The sequence below is a fragment of the Danio rerio genome, chromosome 21 (assembly GCF_052040795.2).
Source record: "Danio rerio strain M-AB ecotype USA chromosome 21, GRCz13ab, whole genome shotgun sequence".
In the NCBI taxonomy this organism is placed as follows: Eukaryota; Metazoa; Chordata; class Actinopteri; order Cypriniformes; family Danionidae; genus Danio; species Danio rerio.
Genome location: NC_141041.1, coordinates 11,184,887 through 11,205,286, shown reverse-complemented (window position 1 = coordinate 11,205,286; position 20,400 = coordinate 11,184,887). Strand labels below are relative to the sequence as shown.

The 20,400-nt window shown below is 36.5% G+C and overlaps 1 protein-coding gene across 21 annotated transcripts in view; it reads right to left on the bottom strand.

Moving 5' to 3' along the window:
• The window catches only part of LOC567670 (putative E3 ubiquitin-protein ligase HERC1), a 160,883-nt gene that overhangs the window by 130,388 nt on the left and 10,095 nt on the right, over positions 1-20,400 (bottom strand). For all 21 annotated transcript variants that reach the window (XM_087300791.1, XM_087300793.1, XM_087300777.1 and 18 more), the window contains exons 2-7: positions 11,436-12,402; positions 8,505-8,600; positions 7,997-8,182; positions 5,237-5,548; positions 2,284-2,380; positions 615-758 (exon numbers count right to left, since the gene is read on the bottom strand). In XM_087300791.1, the coding sequence (XP_087156917.1) occupies positions 615-758; positions 2,284-2,380; positions 5,237-5,548; positions 7,997-8,182; positions 8,505-8,600; positions 11,436-12,368 (1,768 nt within the window). In that variant the 5' untranslated portion in view covers positions 12,369-12,402. The remainder of the gene's footprint in view (positions 1-614; positions 759-2,283; positions 2,381-5,236; positions 5,549-7,996; positions 8,183-8,504; positions 8,601-11,435; positions 12,403-20,400) is intronic.

The following is a 20,400-nucleotide window of genomic DNA, read 5'->3' as shown; positions in this document are numbered from 1 at the left end:
TAAACAAACAAAATAAATACAGATATAAATGAAGGAAATGAGTCAAAAGAAAAAGATCAATAAAAACAAAAACAATTGGATGGTGGATACACAATTAAAAACACAAACAGACAACAAATAATAAATCGAACACTAAAACAGAAACAATAAACAGATAAATAAGTAATAAATATTTGCCTAAAATAGTTTAAACATAACTAAACCAATAAATATTTATTATTCAACAGTTTAAGCATAAAACCAGATGAAGTCAGTGAGTCATGTCAGTCACGGCAAAAAATAAATGAATAAAATTATTTTTCTTTAGCAGAAATATCTGTCTATGTTAAATTCCAGGTAAAATCTATATCACTTTCCATGTAAAAAAGTATTTATTAAGAATTTTGAGGCTTGTCTTTCAGGAAATAGCATGTTTCTTCTGAGAGACTGTTTACTAAATTTCACCTAAAAACAGCCATGTGTAATCTTTTTTTTTTTGGTAAAGTCCTTTCATATGATGAAAAATAGGCAAGGTAATTTAAATAATGATTCAAGTATGGATGTGGATGTCTAGGGCAAAAAGTTAAAGAAGTAAACTACCACAGAAGTGCACAAACTATGAAACACCAGCTTACCGTTGTCTCCTCCTCCAAATGACCAGACGATTCGTCCGTCCTGAGCCACAGCGATGGTGTGTGAGCTTCCACAGGCCACCTGCCCGACCCCGCTAATGTCCTTCACCAGAGTTGGCACATTGCGACTGTGACTGTCACTGTGACCTACATCATGGACAGAAGGATTGATTGATTGATTGATTGATTGGTGATTCAATAATTGATTCATTGATTCAAAAACAAATAACTGATTGATTGATTGATTGATTGATTGATTGATTGATTGATTGACTGATTGATTGATTGAATGAATAATTGATTAATTGATTGATTGCTTCAAGAACAAATAACTGATTGATTGATTGAATAAATAATTGATTGATTGATTCAAGAACAGATAACTGATTGATTGATTGATTGATTGATTGATTGATTGATTGATTGATTGATTGAATAATTGATTAATTGATTGATTGCTTCAAGAACAAATAACTGATTGATTGATTGATTGAATAAATAATTGATTGATTGATTGCTTCAAGAACAGATAACTGATTCATTGACTGGTTGATTGATTGATTGATTGAATGAATGAATAATTGATTCATTGATTGATTTGTTTAAGAACAGATCATTGATTGATTGATTGATTGATTGATTGATTGATTGATTGATTGATTGATTGATTGATTGATTGATTGATGTGTTATAAGTTGTAATCGCCCCGCACGGCATGTAATCACTTATCTTTTATAGATCAGTGCTTGTACTGTATCACTCAGGTTACATTTTCATGGGGCCATTCACATATTGTTTCCAAAACCTTGTTGAAAACGCCAAGAGTGCTTTACCTTTACAAATTAAAATGCGTTTCTGAACTCACAATACTTTGCCGTTTGCCTTTGCTATGGCTCAACTTTTGCTACTATGTTATTAATACTGAATGTGTGTCATTGTTATTACTTGGAGTTAGCGTTAAGGGTAGAGTAATATGCTGGTGTTTAACTACATTGCTTTATTGCATTCCTGCATTGGGCTCTCACACACTCTCTGCTACTTCATAGCCATGGTGGGTTTTTCTCTCTGTCTCTCGCTGAACCAAGTCATCCAATCACAACAGACTGGGTCATCGAAACAATCACAGCAGATTAGCCTCAATCCAAGAAGGGGTTTGGCAACAAATGAATCAGAAAATAAATGTGTTTTTTGACCTTGCATGCATAGTCTGTTGTTGGAGATCTCCAAAACCAAAATATGCCATTTTATAATGCAAAATGGGGGCTCTTTAAAAGTCTGTGTGCATATACACCATTAGATCAAAGATAAATATTCTAAAATTCCTCCAGAAGCCCCCTGTTTGAACACTTCCCTTAAAATGTTTCATGAATAAAAGCTTTTTCTAATCATAGACACACAGAAAAAAACTGAGACAGAACTTCTGACACAACAGTCTGACTCAGTTTGAGGCGTCCAGTCGCCTGTCTGATAATTATTTCTCTGCAGATCAGTAGGAAAAAAAACCTTCTCTGCAGTGCGTACTGTGCACAGCAGTCAGTCAAAACCTTAAAAACCACCTCACACAAAAATCAATAGCGAATTGTATTTCACTGACAACACCATATCTGAGAGCAGACACTCAAATGTGTGTGTGTAGTGATGTTTGAGGGTCTGTAAGAGGAGAGTGATGTACCGAGTCGACCGAAGTCTCCTTCCCCCCAGGTGTACAGCTCTCCATCATTAGTCACTGCAGCGCTGTGTCTGTATCCAGCAGACACACACACCACCACCTGCAACATACACAACCAAAAGGTATGATTATATTAGTCAGGTCCTGTTCATGATGCACTGGCTACCCATTAAACATTGTTTAAAGGTTCAGTATGCAAGTTTGACACCCAGTGGTTGAACAAGGTATTGCATTCCCGGATCAAAACACCGCCAAGCACAGGACCAACAGTGCCTGACTATCGAGCCTAAAGGCTGACTTAAGTTGTGTTCTAAATGAAAGCAACAACACGTGATAGACAGAATATTCTCCATGTTAAAAGGAGTTTATGTTCTAATGAACACCTTGAATTGATATATTAGAAACTTATATTTCTTGCAGCTGAACAACAGGATAAACTGACAATGATCACCTCAATTACACCTCATGTGCTTTATTCAGTATTAAATGCTAATAATGGGAGTTTGAATGGCATTTTACTGGCATTTATTGCCATATACTGAAAGCAGCAGCACATAGTTAAAAAATAATATGTATTATTATTAAAGTGTTGGTCAGTTTGTCCGCTTGACAATACCATTTAGCACTAAAGCAATACAACTTTAGCAAAATAAATAAACTGAGAATTGTTTCTACTTATTTCAAATGATTGTTGCAGAAGGTTTCCTTTTCAAAGTTGCGAAAAGGTCATACAATTTCAATTTATGGCAATATTTATATTTAAAAACGCAGTAATATTGTTTTGTGACACTAATAATGTGATTATATTGTATCATGGAGACTGTGGCAATCCGTGTGCCCCAATGCTAATGTTAGCTGATCAATTTTACCATTTTAAAGTGGAAAACAGCCTTCTTGCACAAAAGTTTGCTATATTGAACCTAGTTCATATTCATGTCATATTAGACTTTCTTTGTCTTATCTCTGTAAAGTGTTTTGAAACGATCTACATTGTACTATAGAAATAAAGACGGCTGCTAGGGCATTATTATGATTAATTGTTATTCGGATTGATTTGACATGTAATGTTGTTGCTAGCAACTTCTGGACTTGCTATAGCATTGCTTACTGATGTTGCAATGCAGTTTCTATAGTGTTCTCATCTAGTCCAGTCAAGTCAATTCAAGTCAAGTTAAAATATATTGTCATTCCTTCATGAGTGTACATAAAGTGGAATGAAATGTCATGTTTCGCAAGACCACGGTGCTACATAAATGAACACGATCATGAATATAAACACAACACTGGACGTAAAAGAACCATTTTTAAACCTACAGTGCATCCGGGAAGTATTCATAGCGCTTCACCAATTCCACATTTTTTTTATGTTACAGACTTATTCCACAATTTATTAAATTTATTATTTTCCTCAAAATTCTACACACACAATACCCCATAATGACAATGTGAAAAAAAAGAGTTTTTTAAATTTTTGCAAATTTATCAAAAAATACATCAGTATTCACAGCCTTTGCTCAAGAATTTCTTGATGCACCTTTGGCAGCAATTATAGCCTCAAATCTTTTTAAATATGATGCCACAAGCTTGGCACACCCGTCTTTGGGAAGTTTTGCCCATTCCTCTTTACAGTACCTCTTAAGCTCTATCAGTTTGGATGGGAAGCGACAGCCATTTTCAGATCTCTCCAGAGATATTCAATAGGATTTAGCTCTGGGCTCTGGCTGGGCCACTCAAGGACAATCACTAAGTTGTTGTGAAGCCACTCCACTGATATTTTGGCGGTGTGCTTTGGGTCATTGTCCTGCTGGAAGATGAACCGTCATCCCAGTCTAAGGTCAAGAGCACTCTGAAGCAGGTTTTCTCTCAGGATGTCTCTGCACATTGCTGCATTCATCTTTCCCTCTATCCTGATAGTCTTCCAGTTCCTGCAGCTGAAAAACATCCCCACAGCATGATGCTGCCACCACCATGCTTCACTATAAGAATGGTATTAGCCTGGTGATGAGCGGAGCCTGTTTTTTTCCAAACGTAACACCTGGCATTTACTCCAAAGAGTTCAATTTTAGTCTAATCAGACCAGAGAATTTGTTTTTTTATGGTCAGAGAGTCCTTCAGATGCCTTTTGAGAAATTTCAGGCAGGGAGTGGTTTCTGTCTGGCCGCTCTACTATACAGGCCTGATTGGTGGATTGCTGCACAGATGGTTGTTCTTCTGTATGGTTCTCCTCTCTCCACAAAAGATTTCTGGAGCTCTGAAAAAGTGACGATCAGGTTATTGATCACCTCCCTGACTAAGGCCCTTCTCCCTCGATCACTCAGCTTAGATGGCCGGCCAGCTCTAGGAAGAGTCCTGGTGGTTTCAGACATCTTCCACTTACGGATGATGGAGGCCACTGTGCTCATTGGAACTTTCAGAGCAGCAGAAATTTTTCTGTAACTATCCCCAGCCTTGTGCCTCGAGACAATCCTGTCTCGGAGGTCTACAGACAATTCCTTTGTCTTCATGCTTGGTTTGTGCTTCGGCACGCGCTGTCAACCAGGGGACTTTATATAGATAGGTGTATGCCTTTTCAAATCATGTGCAATCAACTGAATTTACCACAGGTGAACTCTAATTAAGCTGCTGAAACATCTGAAACATCTCAAAATTGATCAGTGGAAACAGAATGTACCTGAGCTCAGCTTAGAGCTTCACGGCAAAGGCTGTAAATACTTATGTACATGTGATTTTTCAGGGTTTTTATTTTAATTAATAAATTTGCAACTATTTCAACAAATCTTTTGTTCACATCATCATTATGGGGTATTGTGTGTAAAATTTTGAGGAAATAAATGAATTTAATCTATTTTGGAATAAGGCTGTAACATAAAAAAACATGGAAAAAGTGAAGCGTTATGAATACTTTCAATAAATATAACTTGTATCAGCAGAAACAAAAAATAACACCATTTCTCACCTTTCCCAATAGAGGGCCTTGTATAATCTTGGGGTATTTCTGTGTGGCGCTGTTCCCGTGGCCCAGTTTGCCATAATCTCCATCTCCCCAGCTAAACACCTCTCCTTCCGCCGTGACGGCCAGAGTGTGTCCATCTGACCCTTTAGAAGACGACACTTTCCTCATGGTGCGCGGAGGCTCTAGAACCAGCTTTTTGGGCATGGACTGGTTATTAGAGTCCCCCAGTCCCAACCGGCCATAACTACCCTTCCCACAAGCCTTCACTGCCCCATCAGCGGATACAGAGAACGTGCAGTACTGGCCTGCCTCAATCTGCAGGTGGAAAGAGAAGAGCACTGTTTAGAGCAGAGTGAATTAAATCAAGTATGATTGAGGATGTCTAAACAGTATTAGTGAAAGAGCACCGTTTATTTAGATGCACCTGCTGTTCTCCAAATTGCATTTCTCAGTAATAATGAAAAGACATCTGTTTTAGAAAAAAGAGAATGCTTGGTCTGAAGACAACTTCAGATCAGATAATCAAACTTTGTACAACATATATCTATATTTGAGAGAATAGAATGAATTTATAGCTGACAAGAGATATAGGTAAATATAATAAGTAAATAAGTTATAAGTAAATATAAGTTTAATATTATTCATAAAACAGTCAGCCTGGTATAGCTGGAATACATGCTATACCTTTGTTAGGTAAGGTATAACAAAGGTATAGCATGTATTCCAGCTATACCAGGCTGACTGTTTTATGAATAACATTAAACTTATATTTACTTATAACTTATTTACTTATAAAGCTAATAATGCACATATAAATAAATAAATAAATAAATAAATAAATAAATAAATACCTGATATACCTTATACTCTGAAAAATAACGCTAATAATGTGCACATGAATAAATAAAATTAATTAATTAATAAATAAACAAATACAAAATAAACAAACAAATACATAAATAACTGATATACCTTATAACATGGAAAATAATTATAATAATATGCACATAAAAAATTATAAATAAATAAATAAATAATTGATATAACTTATAACATGGAAAATAATGCTAATAATGCATACATACATAAATAAATAAATAAATAAATAAATAAATAAATAAATAAATAAATAAATGATATATATTTAATACTTAAAAATAAAGCTAATAATGCACATATAAATAAATAAATAAATAAATAAATAAATAAATAAATAAATTATATATCTTATAACATGGAAAATAATTATAATAATGTGCACATAAATAAATAAATAAATAAATAAATAAATAAATACCTGATATACCTTATAACATGGAAAATAATTATAGTAATGTGCACATAAATAAATAAATAAAGAAAAGAAAGAAAGAAAGAAAGAAAGAAAGAAAGAAAGAAATACCTGATATACCTTATAACGTGGAAAATAATGCTAATAATTCTTACATAAATAAACAAATAAATAAACAAACAAACAAACAAACAAACAAATAAATAAATAACAGATTTCCCTTATAACCTGAAAAATAATGCTAACAATGCATACATAAACAAATAAACAAACAAATCACTGATATATCTTATAAGCTGGAAAATAGGGCTTATTTTGCACAAATAAATAAATAAATAAATAAATAAATAAATAAATAAATACCTGATATACCTTATAACCTGGAAAATAATGCTAATAATGCACACATAAATAAACTTATATATAAACATTAATTTCACAAAACAATATAAATATATATATATATATATATATATATATATATAGAGATTTATATATATATAGAGATTTATTTATTTATATATATATATATATATATATATATATATATATATATATATATATATATATATATATATATATATATATATATATATATATATATTATATTTAAACTATAAAAGCATGGAATACAAATTTATTTTGAAATATTGAATTTCAAAATTGAATTGAAATATGCTGTCCTAAAATAATCTCTTTTTAATATCCATATTTAAAAATAAATAAATAATTTTGGCCTTATATGACTTATCTCCTTGGAGGCAACTAATAAATGTACTTTTTTTTCAGTCAAACAGAAAGTCTTAAGGAAGTCCGAAGTCATCATATGTATTAAAATTTTGCCAAAATATTTAATCGATCTAAAATTTGAATAGTAACAGCATATTCATAAAATCAGTTGACGCGGTGGCGCAGTGGGTAGCATGTTCGCCTTGCAGCAAGAAGGTCGCTGGTTCGAGCCTCAGCATTTCTGTGTGGAGTTTGCATGTTCTCCCCATGTTGGCATGGGTTTCCTCCAGGTGCTCCTGTTTCCCCCACAGTCCAAACACATGTGGTACAGGTGAACTAGGTATGCTAAAATTGACCGTAGTGTATGAGTAAGTGTGTGAATGAGTGTGTATGGATGTTTCCCAGTAATAGGTTGCAGCTGGAAGGGCATCCGCTGCGTAAAACATATGCTGGATATGTTGGCAGTTCATTCCGAGGTGGCGACCCCGGATTAATGAAGGGACTAAGCCGAAAAGAAAATGAATAAATGAATATGCATAAAATCTGACTGAATTTCATTTAAGTTTTAACTTAAATCCCTTTTGTAACTGTTAAAATAAACATGACAATCTCTCATTAACTTTTTTTTCCAAGTGATCCATTTCCTCCTCCTCATGCGGACTCTGTTGGAACTAATATTGGCATCACAATGGCTTCCAGTTATTTGAATTGCCAATACACTCGAGTAAAATAAACCCACACACCATTTGTGCGTCGCTGAAGCCCTGAGCTAGTTTGGGCTGTAATATCTTCTCCAGCGTTCCCTCGGCGAGCTGATGGCTGCTGTTGCTGCCCCACACATACACCATGACTGTATCGTTCTCCGAGCCGGAGGAAGAGGAAGAGCCTGCGCTGCATGAGCACAAGCAGTTGGAGGCCAGAGTGCAGATCTGCAACATACACCAATATTAAAGATTTACTTTACAGTTTTGCCCTTTTTACAAGATGTAAAATAAGTCTTTGGTGTCTCCAGAATGCGTCTGTGAAGTTTCAGCTCAAAATTCCAATCAGGCCATTTATTATGCGCTGCTGAAATTGTCAATTTTGGGATAAGATGAATAGCTTTTTGTGCTCAACAGAAGAAAACATTTACAAAAGATCTGGAATAGGTACAAGGGGAGTAAACGGTAGCAAAATTTTGCTCACATAGTTTTGGAGAAATTCTTAATAACAGCTTATATTACAGTCTGTAAACACTTTGCACAAACAGACCTCTTCGAAAAGGCAGAGAGCAACATGCGAGAGGCTGCAGAGTCCGTCTGCATCTTTCTTCAGCACCTGAGTATTGACGGACTCACCACGAACAGCCTGTAAAAACAAACAATAACAAAAAATACAATAATGTTAGCAGCTAGAACAAATAACAAACTGGTGCTACAGTGAATCCGCTTGTTAAGTGTGACGTCACGTGAAGCGGCTTCCAAGCGCTCTATTCAACTGAATGGGGAGACTCATAAAATGATAATAATAAACGTTTACAAGGCGATTTAATGCTTTCGAAAATCCCGATCGTAGTATATATGTCCATGCCTAATATCCGATGGCCAGAAAGTTATTAAGTTTTTTATAAATTGTTACATTTTTGGTATTTGTTATGCAGCAAGCCCAGAGATTGTTGTGTACACTATGATTTTTTATAAAATTAACTTTAATGTGTGATATGAATAAAACGTGATCATAAACGAACGATTTCTCCAATCAAATGAATGGCGGCTTGGACCCAAAAACAGTATTACATACGTCACAAACACGTCACCACTTAACAAGCGGATAGCTCAAGTATAATAAACTACTGTAGAAGCAAAATGACTGACAGCTTTCGTATGACACTTGGATGTTTTTTTTAGCGGAGTCGTGCCTACTGATGACTATTAGCTGTGAAAATAGGGCTGGGCAATGTGGAACAATAATCATGTGTAGATATATTTGGCTAGATTATCATATACACTGTAACAAAATTATTTTCTTTCTCAGAGGTTTTGTCTATTTAGATTATTTTGCTTATCCAACTGGCAGATTTTTTTGGTTTTTTTAAGGAGAAACTCATTTTAAACAAATCTGAAAATTATATATATATATATATATATATATATATATATATATATATATATATATATATATATATACTGTTAAAGTCAGAATTTTTAGTCCCCTTTTGAATATTTTGTTTCTTTTTTAAATGTTTCCCACATGATGTTTAACAGAGCAAGGAAATTTTCACAGTATCTCTGATAATATTTTTTTCTTTTGGAGAAAGTCTTATTTGTTTTATTTTGGCTACAATAAAGGCAGTTTTTAATTTTTAAAAAAACATTGTAAGGTCAAACTTATTAGCCCCTTTAAACTATATAATTTTGTTCTGCAGTCTACAGAACAAACCATTGTTTTACATAACTTGCCTAATTAGCCTAACCTGCCTAGTAAACCTAATTAACCTAGTTAAGCCTTTAAATGTCACTTTAAGCTTTACAGAAGTGTCTTGAAAAATATCTAGCCAATTTTTATTTACTGCCATCATGGCAAAGATAAAATAAATCAGTTATTAGAAATGAGTCATTAAAACTATTATATTTAGAAATGTGTTGAAAAAAATCTTTTTTACCTTTGATTAATTATCAAAAATTGGGGAAAAAAAATAAACAGGGGAGGGGGTAATAATTCTGACTTTAACTGTGTATATAAAGGTTGATTAGGTTAACTAGGCAGGTTAGGGTAATTAGGCAAGTTATTGTATAATGATGGTTTGTTCTGTAGACTATCAAAAAAAAAAAAAAAAAGCTTATGGGGCTAATAATTCTGACCTTAAAATGGCTTTTAAAATAATAAAAACTGCTTTTATTCTAGCTAAAATAAAACAAATAAGACTTTCTTCAGAAGAAACAAATATTATCAGACATACTGTGAAAATTTCCTGAAACTGTTTAACATCATTTGGGAAATATTTAAAAAAAGAAAAATCAAAGAGGGCTAATAAATCGGACTTTAACTGTATGTATGTTTTTTTTTCTATGTATGTTACTAACAGGGCTTGACATTAACCAACCCGTCAAAGGCGGGTAGATTTCACCTGTTTTGGGTAAGCAGACACCCCCACTAGCCACTTTGGTTGGTTGGATCATTTTTAAATTGCCAGTGCGTCTCGTCTTTAAAGATTAGCATTTTAGTTTAAGACCGTTTGTCAATATGCGCGCAAATGTGATCTTAGAATTGAGAAGCAGCACGACTGAAAAGTGTTCGCGTGAGCAAAAGAAAGCGATCCTCGCCTACTGACGACAGTGTCATGCCCACAGGTGATAGCTTTAAAGCTTCCATGTCCATTTTCCTCGCACAAAGCAACTGTGCCTGAAAACGCAACTGGCCAAAGTCAAAATTTATGCATTTAAAATATACTTTCCCAACAACAAAATTGTGGCTAGTGACAATGGCAAAGTAAAGTGGCTAGTAGTAAAATTGGAAACTACTAGCCACAGTGGCTGGTGATCAAAAAAAGTTAATATCAAGGTCTGGTTACTAATATATATTGAGTTATTATTATATGTACTTCATTATTGTTAATATTGAATTTAAATACTGGCTCCACCTCACCAATGTGCTTAACCAGCTGGGCGTTTCCGAGAACGAATTAACTTTGTACTCTGGAGTAGGAGAATCTATAAACAAAGCAGTTCTGCTGAACTTCAAGCACAAAAGCCTTGAAGTAGCCATATTTCTCATTGATTAAGACATGAATAAATTAGAGCACAGCACATGGCAGGTCTGGTGTGGCTCAGGCAGCTTTCAGAGCTGGGAAGGCGGCCAAGAGCTCCCGGTCAAATGAAAGCCACAATCTTATTTAGAGCAAGGAGAAATGTTCAGTGCTCGCTTCCATGAGAAGAATACAGAATAATGGTGAACTACTGTATGGCGCTAATGTATTAGCAGTAACAATTATCAACAATGATTTCCTTTAAGTGCTGAGGGAGGGATGAACAAATGGAGAAACGTATTAGGCTAGCCTCAGTATTGTAACTCTATACTCTCTCTTCTTGTGAAAGAGGCACAGCTTTCTATATTAGTGGCCATTATCCATTAGTATTACTGTATATTACTTCACTCATGCTATTAGCATGACCGCTAGGTCGACCGCATGGCGTAGGAACACACCGTGTGCTGGCGCATCTGTTGTAGGGTTTGATGAATCAGCTCGTAGCCCACTCCAACTGTCTCAGAGGTGTTGGAAGAAGCAGAGGCGGCCAATGCTACCTCCACCCACTCCAGAAGGAAGCGCAAGGACCCCCTTTGTAAAGCTAGCGAAAGGAGGAGCTCGAGGGCAAGCCTGCGACCCGCCCGGTCCGCCCCAGACCCACTGACTGCAGTCTTCTTCAGGAAGTCCCCAACTTGCGCAAGACAGTCAAGCCCCACTGTTGGTATCTTGTTCTCGTTGGCCAAGGAAAGAGGAGGCAAGGCGGCTAGGACTGAAGACGCGGTGGCCAATACCTCATTACACAAAGCAACATCCGGTGGATTCTCAAGACGACCCCGCTGCCAACTCTGCCTTAAAAGTGCGAAAAGGAGACTCAAGCCAGTTCTGACCCCCATTTCAATAAGCACGTCAGTGCCAGTCTTGGAACGGGAGCTTCCTGTTGGCCAAGGCTCAGACACCGACTCCAGAGCACCCCCTTCGGCACTGGAGGATGAGGGCTGGGGAGGTAGTGGTGCTCTGAATCGGTCATGATATTTGCTATGGAGGGCGTAGAACACCCTCTGGAGGATCACCAGCCTGTGGTGGAGGGAAAGAGCAAAGGGGGTCCTTGCTAGCATCCGATGAGCCAGGCATCTCTGACTGTGGAGAAGCGCAGACAGGTATTCCTCCTTCTCCTCCTCAGCGCTGGATTCGTACTGGAAGTCAGGCAAGCGCGGACCCATTAGGTCTTGCACCGGCTGGGCCAAGCCTACAACCTCCTTGTTGTAGAGCAGTTTTGCATAGAGAGCAGCCGCTCCATGCCGTGTGGCAGTCTGAACACTGTCCTCCGCCGCCCAGGAGCTGTTCAGGTGCTCTTGCCACTTGAGCATCACATGGGTCTGAGAAGGCACCATCACTGTGCATTATTCACACACAACAGGCACATAGCTGAAAGAGAGAGAAAGAAAAGATACTTTAAAAGACATCCATTGAGAGTTCAATATTTCAAAACACTGGAAAAGTGAAGTGGGGTGAGATATTAGGGATGTACATCTATAAAAATGCTGGCTGATATCAATAACCAATATTTGGTAGTCGATTACCAATATATAGAGCGATAATTACACATGTATTTTCCTAAGCATGGTCAAATGGTCAACACAAATAAATACAGTAGACAACTAGCTTTAATTTAATTTATTTATTTATTTATTTTTTAGAATATGCAAAAAGGTACATAAACTGGAATCATACAAATACAAAGAAACATCAACAAAAAACAACAAAAAACAAAACAAAAACAACAACAATATAGTCAGGTATTGGTATGTGTGTGTGTGTGTGTGTGCGCGTGTATGTGTGTGCGCATGTAAAGGTAACTTGGTGGACAGATCAGGGTACATACATAAGGGACAATAACAGTCAATAAATGAAGCAAGTATCACAGATATAAATAAAACAAACAGAAAGAAACCAGTCAGTGTTAAGGATTAACAACAATGCTTGTAATGTATGATAGTAATAATGGCACTAAAAAGAAAGAAAGGACAACAGTAATAATAACAGACAACAACAATGATAATAAATCACAAGTACTACACCAACTACTGCTACAGAAAGTAATATTATAACTACTACTGCTGCAACTACAGCCACAACCACGACTACAACTACTACAATGTCTATTAATACTGATACTACTACAACAATTACTACTACTACTGATACTACTACAACTAACTTTAAATGTAGAAAACGAGAAACCAATGAGGAAATACTAGATCAGGGGTGGTAAGTTCTGTTCCTGGAGATCTGCCTTCTGCAGAGTTCAGTTCAGCTGCAACCTTGATCAAACACACCGCTCTGTAATTACCAAGTGCTCCTTCAGATCCTACTAAAGCTGTGGTCACACTAAAGTTTGTGTGTGTGAAATTCTGTCATACAGCGCTGCGAAAAGGGGCGAGATCAAATAAGATTATTAGACATTAAAAAAGCGAGCGATTGCTCCATGTTTTAAATTTCTGTCCAGAGAGGTCATGTTTTGATCCTCGATTGGTCTCACGCAGTGAAGTGATGCGATTTTGCAGGTCAGAGTTCACTAAGCTTGAACTTTGCACCACAGCGACCTGCAAAACTTAACGCATGACCCTGCGCTTCCGGTCTGACGCATTCGCGTGCGTATAATTGGAAGTCTATAGGGAGAAAAGTCAAGTGTGACCGCAGTTTTACTGTGTACAGAAAGCGACAAGAGCGTCAAAATAGCCGGACGTCAATCATTTTCAATGCGAACTGGTGCCGATAAGCTGCGAGGAGTGGTATGGTGCATCTTCAGCAAGGTGGGCATTGAGAAAGTTGAAGTCAAGGCAACTTTACGACAAAGAGCTATGACGCAGTTCGATGGCAAGCAATCGGAATGTTGAAGTCCACCGATTGAGAGGAGTCCAAAGAACACAGTCCTATGAACTTTGGTTCTGACCACAGTTGTTCCCAATGGTTTGATTATTGCAGTTGCCGGATTTCCAATTATTTATAACGGCCCCTTTAAATACGAGATCAATATAGCAAGTTTTAACACTCTCGCCGGTGGAGCAGTAAAGGCAGAGAGCGTTGTCGCCAGGGCGGCCAAAGTGAACCTTAACACTCTTGTTAACTTTGGTGTGAACGCAGTTAGTTGGTTGGTTTAGTTGTGTTTGATCAGGGTTGGAGCTGAATACTGGAGGAAGGTAGATCTCCAGGAACGGAATTAGACACCCCTGTTCTAGATAACATTAAAAATATGCACGTGTCAGCCAATACTGTTAAGGTCACTGATGTTATATAATCCCTCGAAGAGATGATGCTACATTTACCAGTCCTCTGTGACACATCCTTGTCAGAAATAAACTACAAATAGCTCTTCTCCAAAAGCAGATATATATTTCTCTCCTACAGGGTCTCTATGAAGGACATTTCTTGACAGACTGCACTTGTTTTCTCCAGTTGGAATGTAGGAAATGTAACATTGAACATATGTAGATGGGAATCAAGGCCATTTTCCTGAGGCATGGTTTGGTTAAATATGAGAAACACATCAACTTATGTAGAGCTTACTTATGCTGCTGACAAAAACAGCCATGCGTTACAGAAAAATTAGCGAATGACTGAGCAAAACATTAGAGGTTTAGACTTCACCCTAATCTAGTTACTATGTGCAAAACTGATTACAGACACCAGCGATTGCAGCTAGCCAATAAATAACACAACAAGGAACTTAACTTAATCTGAGGATTAGAGAACAATAAAAATAAACATCCGTCCCGCGCACATGTGCGGATGTGTTACACGCATCTACACGCTTTTAAAAATATGAATGATTCGAACGTAAATCAATGAATGAAGCGCATCACATGCTGCAAACGTTACATTACAGCACATGCTTTTAGTCATTTTCACGTGGAACTGAGCTTTGCAGAGCAACAAATGTGTACAACTGGAAAGGGGGTAGTATATGATGGAATAATAGTGTATCTTAATTAATGGTTTTTCATAATCGTTAGAAGCCAAAATCGAAATCGGATTTTCATTTAATTGCACAGCCCTAACCCAATTTTATGTAAACTATGGACAAACCCAACTGTTGGGTTAAAATCTTTATTTAAAAAAAAAATTCATATTGCCTGCACAATCACTCAAGTTCAAAGGAGCTTGTTATTTTATTTTTTTTATTTTTTAAAGATTTATTGGGTATATTCATTAGGCATGCATTAAGATGCATCAAAATAAAAGTCATGGCAAAAGCCAGGCAGTACAACCATTTTCAAAATTGATGATAATAAAAATGCACATACTTCACTCATCACACATAATATTAAACGTATATTGAGATCTATTGTATTTGTTTTTCCTAGAGTTTCCAAAGTTTTTTGCAAAAAAATAAATAAATAAACTGGCATTTAACAAGAAAGAAGTTTTTAACTCTACATTGGTTTAACTATCCCTTGAACTTTTCCAAAGATCTGAAAAAAGTTCCTTGCAATTTTAAGGGGAAAAAGAGCAAAGGGTAAAAGTCTGGTGGTCAGGATACTCTGAAATTTTATCTTTCATTGAATGCTTATGAATATGACCATATATGAAACTAGAAATCTGTGTTAACCGTTTAATCAACGATGAATCCAACACTTATCCCAGACCTAAAATGTAAACCTAATGCTAAAACCAACTAAATTTGACGCCAATTCATTTTATGGATTTAGTCTTTACTAATTTGTATGATCTCATCTGTACATTTACATACATTTCGCTCATCCACCAATAAGGGGTAAGATTAGTGGTGGAGTCTGGGGTTACACCTCCTTTTAAAAATTGTACGTTTTCAGTGCAATTACATGAATTCGTAATTCCAATCAGACACTTTACTGACAATTCCTTACACTAGTATGTATCGTTACTTTCCTTGAGAGACTGCCTAAAACTCTTTAAAAAAAACACTATCAGACTGGGAATTAAGCAACCTGGACGCCTGCCTTCATTTCATCTTGAAAACTCTCACGTCAATGAACCTACTGGCCTTTACTTCATTTTGGTCCCCTCTTGGTTCAAGTCCATGAGCAACATGACCCAGCACTTCCACGTCTGCCTTGAGTCTTACAGCCCGGAATTTATTACACCCAGCAACCTCTGCGGTTTCACTATGTATAAAAATAAAGAGGACGCTTCTCAAAGCTGCTTCACAGTTATGTGGGAGGTGGTGTGGGACAGAGTGTCACATTCCCCAAGAACTCTGACTAATCCTACAAAAACCATCACAATAACAAGTCCTTAATGTGATGGAAGAGACGCCGCGTTTATACTCTGAGGTGTTTACCACTTTATAACAGACGTACTGGCGTGAGTACAATGCGGTAGGTATAAAAATAGACAATCTTGGGTTACATGCTACTATTAATATCGTGAAAGAGGTAGTTATGCACCTAAATAGAAATTTTAGATCATGTTTAAAAAAAGATCCACAGGACATACAGTTTTAAACTGGTGGTGTTGATCTGATAGCTTATAGGTGTGCTTTTCAAATTAAACTAGAGGACAAAATAACAGTAAGGACGAGGAGCAGGACAGGTGGCTTCCGGAAGTCAAAACTACATTCATTTTCCCCATAGGGGAATCGATTTTTAGCAATAACTGAATAACTTTTAGAGGTGTGGTAATCTCTACAGAAACATGAAGACAGGACGGGACATATAGTAACTCCACCCCCTTTTTAAAACAGCCAATAACATTTTTTTATTTAAGATTTATTTTTGGCCTTTTTTGAGAGGATAGGAGAGTATTTTAGACAGGAAACAAAGTGGGAGAGAGAGGGCGTAGGGACGGGAAATGTCCTCAAGCCTGGATTCGAACTCGGGACGCCCTGAGGTGCTACCATATGTCAGCGCACTAACCACTAGGCTATTGCGCCAACAGGGTTTTTTTTGTTAATCACAGCTCTGCCAGTGAGAGTGGTTGAGGTCAAGCGCATCAAATGAAAAGCAAATGAGAATGTGGGTGGGACATGCCAGACACTATAGAGCATTTGATTGGTCAGACGATTTGATGAGAATCCAAAGTATGAGGTGACGTCAGGTGATGTAAGTGACAAACTGAAAGCTTTGGATGTTAATAGCAGGTTTAATTGTTTTAAATGTGAATTTAGTCAATGTTTTGGAACACACTAGATTACAGATGTCCTTAAAAAGCTTGGGTTTTTGATAATGACCTTCCATGCAGTGTGCAACACAGCTCTAAGTGAATGAAAACATCCAGCTGAGGTTTAAATCTGAAGTGCACCTTGTTTAAAAATATAAATTTGTTTAATAAAAGATTCAACTCAAGAGTCGTTTAAATGATTCGTTGTTCGTCCGGATTTTTTTTCTGTTCCTATCGACGTCGAAACAAAATAATACCAAACATGAAGTGCTGGATCCGGTAAAATGTGAACGTGCCTTTCTATTTCAATCACTAGCGGAGTGTAGATGTGTTTGGGACTGATCATGACTGACGATGAGCAAATGAATGCAATCATCTACCCTGCAACAGGGGATATGTCAGAAAACACTACTGATGTATGATGTGTGGGAGGTTGACAGGAACTTTATCAGTACACAGTTCATGGATCAGTTTCTTCCTCCATTTTACAAGTGTAATAAAGTCCAATTCAAATGGTTGCCTCCTTGTTTTCGCTAGTTTGCAATTAATGTATTTGATTGTGTTTCGTTATCACTCCACGCGGCTTGTACTGTATTTGGTTAACTCTATAGATTCACAAATACAGTCTAAAACCACGATTTGTTTTACGGATTTAAATGCGTTTGTGAGCTCACGATCCTCTGCCATTTTTATGGCTATGGCCACCATCAGCTGTTACTACACATGTGTGACGGTCAAGTTTCAAAATAGTTCAGCTTTTGCCACTGTGTGGATTAATACTGAATGTGTGTCATTGTTTATTACTTGTGGTTAGGAATAGAGAAATATGCTGGTGTTTAACTGCATTGCTTTAATGCACTCTTACATTGGGCTCTGCACTCCGGCTACTTCAACAAACTGGGACATCGGACAAATCACAGCACATTGCGCTAAGGAGGGCTTTGTGAACAAATGAATCACTGAACAAATCATATAGGAGTCGTTGGGATAATTAGGTAAAAATAAATGCATATTATAATACAATGAAAGTGTTTTTGATCTTGCTTGCATATCAGCCTGTTATTGGAGACCCCCAAAAGCAAAATATGACCTTTTATAATGCAAAATATGGGCTCTTTAAGACTAATACGCTGATACTAACATCTCAAAGATGAAATGTTAAATTTTACAGGACTTTTAAAGACTAATTGTTGATAGACAGTATTTTTTTTGTCAAAACAAATTATCACATTAATACTTTCTTGACAATATTGTTTATTAGCCGACTTTGTCCAGAAAAACTACATTAAGCATGATGCTTAGATAATTACACCAATGAGAGTGCTGAAGAAAGCAAAGCACTCCAAGAGATTTTAGCTTCGCCCATATGGAGCTAATAATATGCCAAAACAATCCGAATTTGAAATGTGTTAATCTGGATCATTGACAATTGTAATTTAATAAATCTGAATTTTTATATGCCGTTACAATTTTTTTTACTCTTCCCTGTTGATCACCCCGACCTACTTTCTGCTGAACCCAAATTTCACAATCTGACTTTTTGGTTTTGAGTTTTAGAATATTGAATTTGATGTTCTGAATTTCTTCATCTTGAAATTTTTAAACTGTATTTTTACAAACTGGCTATATGCAGTCTATGAATTCAGAACCCAAAAAATCTAAAGTTTGAAAATGCGTCTATAAAAAAATCAGCCATTTTAGATGCTCAATATTCAACTTAAGAAATTCAAATTCAAAACAATTTTTAACAGCATATAAAAACTCAGATTTATTAAATTACAATTGTCAATAATTCAAATGAACACAATTCAATTTCAGATTGTTTTGGCATATTATTAGCTCCATACGCTCACTCCCATGAAGCGTCGTCTTGAACTAAAACAAATTTTACATCGAAAACATTTGATAAATATGATCTTTAAGTTCAAATTTAAAAAAATAACTTAAAATTCTTTCATTTTTAAAAACTTACATCAGTGCTCCGAGCAACAAAATCTTGTTCTAGATGTCTTTAAAATTTCACATAATACAAAACTATGGTTATGATGAGAGAGGCTGGACAGTGATTAACATGCTGAAATCACACATGTAAACGAGGCCGCAGTCAAATGCTACCGGGTCATTTCCAGCCACAGAGGTGAAAGACTGAGCTGGACTCAGTCAGACAAACATAAAGCTGCCAAGCCAAGATTTTCCACAGCCAAGTGCCTATCACTGCTGACCTTCTGTTGATGTAAGATTGGAAGTGGTTTCAATTCAGCCAGCAAGAACGATCTGAGGGGGGTGGCTGACAGTCTGAACACCTGACTAATCCAGGGCAACTGCGACAACTAAAACTTCCGTCCGATGTGATCACATTTCAGACAGAGGCCATCAAAATATAGATCAGGCCAAGGTTTCAGTGCCAAGAAGCAGAGAACGAAGTCAAATGAGACTGTATGTGCAGTTTGAAAATTGTCCATGATTAAGAATGCAACAGTAAAAATCCTTAAATCTATTTAACAGTAAGCTTCCTTAATATATATGGTGAATAACTGTAAATTAACTTTCCCAGAATTTTCACTTTTCCCAGAATGACACTTCCCTTTTTATGTTCTATGTAGTTTTTCGTCAGTTATGTACATTAGAGTTGAATGTTACATCTAATGTTGATAAGTAATGTTTATTCCATTACTTAAATGTTATGCCTGTTTGGTGTTCAGTAGTTGTGGGAATGTATTTTATTAGTAAGGGTTAGGGCTGTGCAATTAATCGCAATCTGTGAGGCAACAAATCGGTACTCGTGCACGTGAGTGATAATCACAAAGTATGAACTATCAAAGACGCGATCTGAGAGAATCACTGATGAGTCGCCGATGCCTGTAAGATATTTGGTATGCTAAATATCTGGAGCTGTTAGCGATTCAAATCAAGCCGTGTGAAATGAGTTTTGACTGAAAATAACATCAGCGATCGCAATAACAAAAGTTAATAACAAAAGATATACTACATGTTTTTGGCTGTGAGACGTAGTTTGGACGAAGTAGTCGGCGATTTTTCTTGTTGTTAAGTCATGCAATGTGAAAGCCCCTGTCGCCGATCCATCTTGCAGTGTAAACAAAGCAGCGACGAAATGCTGTTGAAACATCTGTGACACGACTACTTTGAAAATCATGCAGTCTGAACTCGGCATAAGTATGATGCTTAAGTGGAGATCTGTCCTTACTGAAGATAATGAATGAAGAATGCTGCACATAATGCCTTAAGCACGTCTCTTATGACCATTTAGGTGTGAACATGTCATGG